Raw genomic sequence first — 9862 nt, 5'->3', positions numbered from 1 at the left:
AAAGTCACATTGAAGGCAAAAAATTCATGCACACAGTCATACACAGAAGTGTTTGTCTTTGAAAGCCTTACTTTCTGTCGCATCTGATGATGTTTTTAATCTAATATAAGTTTTTTACTGAAGTTACAGAAGCTTTACTGCAACAACCTCTTACAGCAACCGTAAGTCGGTAAATAATGATCATCATCAACGTCTAATATGAATAATAATAATGATGATGAATTTGTTTGTATAGCATTTTTCTTGAAAAATGTTACAAGCCAAGTCAAAATTTATTTGTATACCCCAAACACAGTTTGCCTCAAAGAGACTGAATGGAAGCCAAGCTGTTTTTACAGTACGGCAGATATATCTGTAAATAATCTGCAAAAAGAAAGATTTTTTTTATTTTTGTTAAATAGACCCCAAGTGAAGGAGGTGTTCAAGCTGGTTGGAATGGGTGGAGAAAAGTGTCAGGGGTAATGTGTGATAAAAGAATATCAGCCAGAATGAAAGGAAAGATATACAAGACAGTGGAGAGACCAGCGATGATGTATGGTCTAGAGACAGTGGCACTGAGGAAAAGACAGGTAGCAGAGATGAAGATGTTGAGGTTCTCTTTGGGAGTGACGAAGATGGATAGGATCAGGAATGAGTCAATCAGAGGAACAGCACATGTTAGATGTTTCGGAGATAAGGTCAGAGAAGCCAGAATGAGATGGTTTGGTCATGTGAGTATATTGGTAGAAGGATGCTGGGGTTGGAACTGCCAGGCAGGAGGTCTAGAGGAAGACCAAAGAGAAGGTTTATGGATGTAGTGAAAGAGGACATGAAGTTAGTTGGTGTGAGAGAGGGGGATACAGAGAACAGGGTTAGATGGAGGAGGTTGATTCGCTGTGGCGACCCCTGAAGGGAGCAGCCGAAAGGAAAAGAAGAAGAAGACCCCAAGTGAAGGAGGTGCAGTGAGAAAGGGATTGGACCCAGGATAGAGCCCTGAGGCACAATATTGGTAAGAAGAGAAGTGGCCAACTTGAATGGAAAATTGACCCAGATGAACAGACAAATTGGATTAGTTTTTCTGCTTGGAGTATGCATGCTTTCCTCTGGGTTCTCCAGTTCTCCTCACACAGTCCAAAAACACGACGATGGATGGATGGATGGATGGATAAACGGAGAAGCTTCTATTTGATAAATAGGACGTGAATCAATTAAGGGCTGTGCTCAAGGCGAAACAAACAAAATATGTTGTGATCTAATGTGTCAAATGCAGCAATCTGGAGTACTAGTTAGATTATGTCTAACAATTTTAATCACTTATACGTTTGTGCCTTCCATGTTATTCTATGCTATGTGTTTTAGCTAATTTTTTTCTTCCAAACTGGTAAGTGTCCTGGCTGAAATATTAAGGCACATGACAGACACAAAATTATTTCTTTAAAAAACACTCTGCTGAAATGATCGATTGTTGATTGATTATTTCTGCCTTTTATTTCTGCAGTATGATGCTCCTTTACCTGCAGCCCAAAACAACTGGGAAGCTGTCACTACGCTCATGTCGGTGAGTCACGTGCGCACGCACACACACACACACACACACACACACACACGGTCCACATGGTTACATGGGCCACCACACATCCATTCAGTATATACTCATTCATGTATGCACTGTATTCATTATGTATGAAGCTTGAGATACAATAATGACATGCTTCCTTTGACTAATGATTTTATAAGTACATGTAATCAGTGTAATTTCTGTGTGCAGGCGTTTGGGTTTAGTGACATATTGTATGTGATCATAATAATTAGTGTGTGCTGGGCTGCATAACTCTTCTCCGCATCAGTAAATTATGGTTATACTGTATGTATGTGGGTGTTTTTGCATATGTACTGTAATGTATATGGGTATGTCACTGCTAGTGCAGATGGAATGTACTTGCATGGCCTCTTTTAATTAATATTTAAATCGGCCATGTGGTTCTCTTTTACTCATTTGCGGTTGTTAAAGGTAACACTGCACATTGGTACAGTGAAAATGAGGTAACAGTCCTGCAATATTTCGTAAGAGGGAAGTATTAAGGCAACATGTAATAACAAGTAATAGTTTGTTAATAAAATAGCAAAAGGTGCATAAGAGATAAAAAAAAAAAAAGGATGATGCATTTCAGCTTTATCTCATATGAGGCTGCCGACAGCAGCCTATAACAATAATTATTGTTACCAAGCTGGTACCAGGATATTTCTTTGGTACTGATGGTACTACTGTAATGTTATCTCCTTATTTCCAAACTAATACCATTGTTATTACCAAGCTAAAACTTACATTACAAATAAGATGATGTTAGCTTAGTATATCTGGCCTATTACAAAATTAAAACCGTAGTATTACTATGTTGTTACTGAATTATAAAGTGTTACCATTTTGGACTACATGTCAGTATTGAATTCAGCTCTGACGTAATTTTCTTTACGAGAGCCAGGGTAACATATTTGTAGCACACTAATAATGTGAAGTCACTGTAGTTAACATAAATGCTAACGAATGTTAGGGCTCACACGGTATGCTTCAGTTCCTATGTCAGCTTTAATTACCGTGGCTCCACAATAAGCTTCTGACATTTTCTAATCACTTGTCCTTTTACCTGAATAGAGGTCAGCGCTGATTATAGCAGCTGAAGTCACAGATATAATAGTCCTACATGCTGTCAGCATTGATTGCAAGTGTGTCTTATCGAGAAAAAGAGCAGCAGGGAGCAGTGGTCATTTGGCAATCATCTGTGTTATATGGCGATAGATGTCAGTCTGGAGGAAAATCCACAGCACAAAAAAAAATATATATAGTTAGCGAGATTGCTTCCACTATATTTTTTTCTTCTTACGCAGTTTTTTCTTTGTCTCTCAACGAGTTCCACATACATTCAATTATAAACTCACTTCGCAAGTTATTGCTTGTATTTTTCTAATTGGAATATTTCATAATTAATCAAAGTATTCAATGTTTTTCAATGGCATTTTTTCCCTATTAAAATCTTCTTCCTGCCTCTCCCTTTAAAAACACACATATCCAGCTTCTTACTTCCACATCCTTAAACATAGAAACTTTCCAACTTCAAAATGTTCAACCCAATTTCGACATTATTTAGTACATTCAGACATTACTTTTTTCCAAGGACTATGTAGAAGGTTATAGGATTAAGGTTAAGGTTAACCAAGGTTGAGGAAGCTTAATTTAAACTCCAAAATGTTCAGAAAAAGTGGGACTTTCATCCCTCAATTCAGCTCTTTCATGACCTTCACAGGTTTTCAGTCACAGTTAAAAAAGAATTTTCAGCCTCTTCCAGAAAATTCATGTCGGTTCAGAGCTAGAGTGGATGACATCACACACTGGAGTGGAGAGAGGTTGTTCAACTCTTTCAAAGATGTCTCTTCAACTTGCTCCCAAGGTCACAAATTTTACTCTTCATACATGACTTTCTACCAGTACGTAGAGAAAACCATTGCCTTCTTTCATACAACGTGACCACCAAAACAGTGGCTTACAGAATTTGAACTGCATCTCTCTGAATGAGACTAGAACCATCTAGCCTCTCCATAGAATGCAATATAAACTGACCTCTCCCACTCTTGGGCAAAAACACAAAACCTCAATTTTGAAACAGCAGTTTCAAACCCATTTTTGACTCCCTCTTCTCAAAACCTATGTCAGAGTCTTCAGTGAAACCTTTTCAAAGACATTTCAGCATTACAAACTACGGTCTTTGCGTGACAATGAGTAGTTCATATGATGCGTCAGTGGTGCTCTCTGCGTATTTTTAAATGGACCTGCTCTGCATCTCATGGGGTGCCATCTTTATAGCAACCACCAACAGCAGGTGCCATACAGCTAATTCAGATCAGCAGATTAGACTGCACAGCGACAGCTAATGTTCACATTAGGGATGGGAATCGGTATCAGTATCGGTGCGATACTGGTCAAAATCACTGGATTGGATATCGTACAGATAAAAATATAAAATCAGATACAATCCAAAAATCCTAGAAATCACATGTTTCAATATGCACTATAAATATGTAAATAAACATTTGCAAAAGCATTTTAGCCAGTCATGCTTAAATGGTCACACTGTATACTGCTTGGTATCGGACACAAAAAAGTGGTATCATCTCATCTCTTATTCACATCATTCAGGACATCGATTGTGTCAGTAGTCTTCTCTCTCCAACTTCCCTCTAAAATATATCCCTTTTAATACGTCTATATGATTGTATAACAATGGCTGTGAGGCGTTTGTTTATGTCACACTTACCCATGAATTGGAGAGCGATTAGCTATCGCTGCTAAGCTAACTGCTAGGCTAGGATAATGACCGTATGCGAATATATGTATAAACAGTGAGTTTGCAAGAGGTTTGCTAAAAGACAGTTAGAGCTGTGATGAATCAAGCAAAATGAGTGTATTTCTAGCAGAGTGATAGTCACAGTAGTTAAAAGCAGAAGTCAGTTGAGTTCAAACCAGTCTTAATATGAAGTGATGTCATGTGGTGGTGCTGTATCTCATCTTCCCCTGTATCTTATTCCGTTCATACTGCAGTATTTAGTTTTTGTGATTACCACGACAGCCCTAAATGGTGTATTCAGATGTATACAGACATGTCCCACTTCCAATCCCTCATTTTACACTAAACTCCAATTCAACGCAGCATGCCACATTGGCTTCAGCTCAGGCAGATGGCAACAATCCCACTGCAATTTCTTCAGAAATTCCCCTCTCCATGTGTTTTTATAACTTATCAAAATACACAAATATTTACATCTTGTATGAGTAGATGGATGTGGTGTGCATGAAGAGGATTTACACAAACTGTAAATGCAAATTTGTGTTTCACTTTGACCCCAAGTCTATCAAACCATATTTATTTTTTTAGAAACATAAACGTTACATATTATTTTTACACCAGACAAAACTAAAAACTTTGTCTGAAATGTTCACTAGCAATCTTGTAATGTTAGCTTGATCTACTGGTTATTTAGTAACCATTTAAAATGGAGTGTCTTGTTCTGCACTGTTCAACAACAGTGGAGGAAATGACCCTCACATGAAAGTTTTTGCAAAGTGCTGCATGTAATATCACTATGAATATTGTAAGAATGAGCTGTATATAATTCAATTCAATTCAATTCAATTCAATTTATTTAATTTAATCACTCTAAATGTTGACCTTTGCTCTTTGCAGGACAGTGCTCTAGGCCAGATGCCAACTACAGTCACAGAAGTTCCATTGTCACTGGAGGATCTGGACCAGACCATAGCTAATTACGACACTATAGAGCAGCTTCTCAAATCTCTGAACCCAAACACCTGGAAACAGGACCTAGACAGCATCTACACACAAACACACATACATTACATGTCTAGGGCCTATCATCTGGCAAGCAGGCATAATAAAGGTAAATTATACTTAATTGTATATCTCTATCCAACACATGTCTTTTATTTTCAACACATGTGTATTACTGACACTGGACTGCACTTTGTGCTTTTAGTATGATAATGATCCCTTTTTTTATTATTATTCTATTACCTGTGCTGCAAATATGTGATGACATGTCACAGTATTGTTTGGCAACCACAGAACTTACATAAATAACATGACCAGATACAATGAAAACTATATTTACTATTGATTCACAGAACTCAATAACAAAGTATACACAGTGACGTACGGTGAGGCTGAAGGCTGGTGAGGCACTGACTCAGTCAGAGTCAGATTTATAAATATATGAACCCAAAAAAGTGCAATATTCACTCTTGAATTGGCAACATGCATATCTCATCAGTATGCTTTATACATACATAGTTAAAGGTGCATATATGGTTAAGAAAGAATGGTATATTTATAGTGGCGAGAGAGGAGAGAGTGCATTTTCTCTGCACCCTTCAAGAACAGCAGAAACAAAGCACCTGTTGGGCTCACATGTTCCCCTTTCAGTGCTGCAAGGTACTGTCTGCCTCACCTTGCCTTTTCACAGTGGTTTTATGTCCAATCAGCAAGACTAAATATGTCACACACATTCATTAAAGATAATAGCCAGACTGTGGAAAGTCAGTGTATAATAAACATGTCTGCAAACATTATATTGGCGACATACAGAGAGACAGCAACAGGCACGCATGCATAGTCCAATGCTGCTGCATCTCGTGTTTCTCCCCTGTATTTCAACAGGAAATGTGCAAATTCAGGAATTTTGACATTAAAAATGATCAAAAATGATTGGAATCACACAGAAAGCTAATTTGTTGTACAGACAAGTGGAATCATTTATTTCAAGTTGTCATTATTCGTTTTTTTACTTTTCATCTCATCAGCCTCTGACCGCAGGTCCCTGAGTATAAATTTTTAAAGTAAAACATTTGAGAACCACTATAGTCACAATTTGCTTTAAAATCTGGTGTGTAATTAAAAACAGTCTCCAGTGACAGTCTTTTTATTTAAAAAGTCCTGTGAGCAACATTTAGGAGAGATTATTGGCAGAAATTGAATACACTACCCATAAGTGTATAAGTGGATAATCACTTTGAAATAAAAAAAAAAAAAGGTTTGGTGTGCATAACCTTAGGATTAGCCTTTTACATGTATTTTAGAGGTCTTACATCTTATACTATCATGTTTCCACAGCAGCCTAAATGGACAAACTAACCATGGCATGCATTTATATAGATTTCACTAATTGTCACTAAAACACTGGACCTTTAGCAAATTACATCTTGCAAGTATATACAGTAAGGTTTCTATATCGTTCTCTATGTGTGTCACAATATAAGCCTGGCAGGGAAAACATCTTGACTTGTGTTTTTGTGCAGAAGGTTTGGGACATGATGCATTTGTAAAGGAATATCTGAGCAGTTAGATTCACAGTGTTCCTCTCCAGACTGGTACAGCTGATGCTAGCTGCTGTAATAGAGGGGAGGGGAGAGCCTGCAGCCTTCACACATCAGGAGGCCCATTCTTACATACTGGGCTGCTCTAAAAATCAGTGATCTAGCAATGCAGAGGACAAAGTCTATGGCTCGGTTAGTTGAAGAATATTTCAGTTACGGCTGTAATGACTGTGATGGAGCCACGTGGCTGCCTTATGTTCAAATATAGCTAAGGTGATGACGAATAAAATGGCGCTAATGAAGTGTCGCATATTCGGTTGAGAACACATTATCCAGTCTGTGTTAAATAAGATAGAGGGCTATTATTAGGTTGTCTGATGGTGTAATCCCAGTTCAGGTATGAAAAGATCTTTTACACAAAATAAAATGTAAATAAAATCTTACATACATATAAATGATGATTATTTGAAAAGGCACCAAGGCACATAATGTAACAGCAATACCTGACTGAGTTGTTGCATCATCAATGAGCAGTTTGCTTTCTAGGGTGTCTAATAATGAGCCAGTGACAGATTTAAGGTGAGGCAGGACCAGCAGTTCAAGGCAATTCTTTACTGTGACGTCAGTGCCAATGACCCACAGTCACGGAGGCAATAGATTTTGTCCTTAGGACACACAGCTAGAGCGGATGTCTTGGAGCAGATAGGAACATTTGGTATTACACATCATTCAAGTGGAGAACGTGCTCAAGGATGTGCATGTATTCAACAGAGCTCAGTAAGTTTCAGTCTCATCTCTCTCACCTGAGCCTCTATATCTCTCTCTCTCCCCTATTTCTCCATCTTTCTACCCCGAGGGCTGTCTTGTTCCTTAGTAAATATTTGCGCTTGACAGCAAATCTATCCCTATTTATTGGAGCATGTGTGCGTTCTGCTGGCATAAGGCTCCATATAAGGGGAGTTTGTGCATGTTGCAGCACTACAGAGAGGTGCATAGGTGCTGCAGATCTTTGATACTCTGTACCAGTGACGCTTTCTCTAATTGGAAATTCAGCCAGTGCAGTGGAGCAGAAATCTGCCACAGTCAGCAGCCCAGCTTTGTTTTCATTAAGACACACATACACAATCTCTCACACACACACACACTTTTGTTACCATGAAGGACAGAGGACAGTTAGTCTGATCAGGAAATTGAATGTGAAACTCATTCAAGCAACTCACACATAAACACACATTCTCGTGCAGCATTCTTACTGAGGACACTCATAGACATAATGCATTCCATAGCCTTAATCATCACAACTAAATGCCTTAACCAAAACCTAACCTACACCTAGTTCTAACCATGACCTTCATATCAAGTCTTAAAAAAGACTTGATATGCCATTGTGAGGACCTGACAAAAAAGTTCAATATTAGTGGTATTAAAGGTTTAAAATAAAAATGACAAACAAAAACATAGATTTAGAGGTATAAAATCAAAATTGTCATCATGGGTCAGATAAATTAATAGAAAATCAATAAGCCAATAATCTATGCAGCCTGCATATCTATGATAGCCACTTATAATGCATGTGTCTTAAAAACAGGGAAAACAAAAAGTAACCATGGTAAAAGATGCACACCATGGACAAGAAAACACATACTTAGCACAATTTATATTAACTTCATCAGGCTCAGGTTGGATTCATAAAGAAAAGTGTAGCCCGAGCCATTTTCTATTCCAAATGGACAAGCCATTCCCACTGAAATTTGTCCTAGAGCTCATGACTCAGAAACAACTTTTGTACGCTGGAGGCTTAAAGAGTGACATGTTCGTTCTGATATTCTTGCTCACTCTTAGTCTTCCTGTCACCTTCTCTCTTCTATACTCCCTGACAACATTACACACCGCTGCTTTTCGAAGATTGAACCCTCAAGCAGACACAAGCTTAGCCATTAAGGTACAGACTCACACTCATACACAACATATACACACCTGCACAGTCAAAGCATAAACACCAGCACACAAACACCACAAAGCTAGTAGACGTAAACATCAAATATCAATTTGAATCATAAAAATCATAAAATCATCAGAAATAATTTGTTTTGGCACATTTTGAGGCATGATTTTTCAATTTCATCATCTCTGTGAAAGAGTTGACAAATGTGTTGGCAGTTGCAGCGGCCATCATTTCCAAATCTATTATCCACAGTATAATCTATTAGTCATGGTGAATGATCACGACACCACTTGCTATGCTGTTCTTGTTCTTATCTTTTTCTGGGACCTTGCTATTTCTCGTAGCCCCTGAACATTTATGTGGTTTAGAGAGTAGGCCCGTGGCTGTTGATGAGTTCAGTGCTTGTGGTATCAGTCAGTAGTCGAGAGAGTCTTCAGTGAACCTTAGGGGCATCTACAGAAAATGACCATGCCCTTTTACACCTCTTTACATTACTGTTATGAATAAATCAGACTGGAGTGAAAGTACTTTGAGACAGTTTTAATATTATGCCAGAGTTATTACCTCTGGGAACATGGGATGAACAGGAAAAATGATGTGCTTGGAAAAGGTTACCATTCTGTGCTCTTCTTTGAACCGACCACTGAAAGCCATGGTCTCTGTATTAAAAGTTCATCATGGATTAATGAATAAATGACCCCTGCTTTCTTTCCTAGCCTTCATCCTCTCTTTCTGTCACTCATCTTTTAGTATAACGTATAGTAATTAAATAAAAAATGTAATGTAAAGTAATGTTCTCTCTGTTTCTCTTGCACCACCCAGTTGATCTAAACAGACTTTATGACGATGTCAAGCGGTACAGCTGTACCCCACGCAACTACTCCATCAACCTGCGCGAGGAGCTGAGGACCACCAATGCAGTCTTCTTCCCTCGGTGTCTGCTGGTCAAACGCTGTGGAGGAAACTGTGGCTGTGGAACTAGTAACTGGAACAATGGCTGCACCTGTCAGGCCTTGAAGACTGTGCCAAAACTTCACGAGGTAGGTAATAAATAA

General features: G+C 38.4%; 1 protein-coding gene and 1 long non-coding RNA gene across 2 annotated transcripts in view; one reads left to right on the top strand and one right to left on the bottom strand.

Annotated features, from left to right (window-relative positions):
- Nucleotides 1-9862, bottom strand: part of LOC131463112 (uncharacterized) — a 74618-nt gene that overhangs the window by 46161 nt on the left and 18595 nt on the right. The window lies entirely within an intron of this gene.
- Nucleotides 1-9862, top strand: part of pdgfd (platelet derived growth factor d) — a 47734-nt gene that overhangs the window by 34639 nt on the left and 3233 nt on the right. The window contains exons 4-6 of the mRNA XM_058634809.1: nucleotides 1478-1537; nucleotides 5217-5430; nucleotides 9630-9847. Coding sequence (XP_058490792.1) covers nucleotides 1478-1537; nucleotides 5217-5430; nucleotides 9630-9847 — 492 coding nt within the window. The remainder of the gene's footprint in view (nucleotides 1-1477; nucleotides 1538-5216; nucleotides 5431-9629; nucleotides 9848-9862) is intronic.

This window comes from Solea solea, chromosome 7 (genome assembly GCF_958295425.1).
Source record: "Solea solea chromosome 7, fSolSol10.1, whole genome shotgun sequence".
Classification (NCBI taxonomy): domain Eukaryota; kingdom Metazoa; phylum Chordata; class Actinopteri; order Pleuronectiformes; family Soleidae; genus Solea; species Solea solea.
Note: the sequence above shows the minus strand (reverse complement) of the source record. Positions and strands in the feature narration are given on the sequence as shown.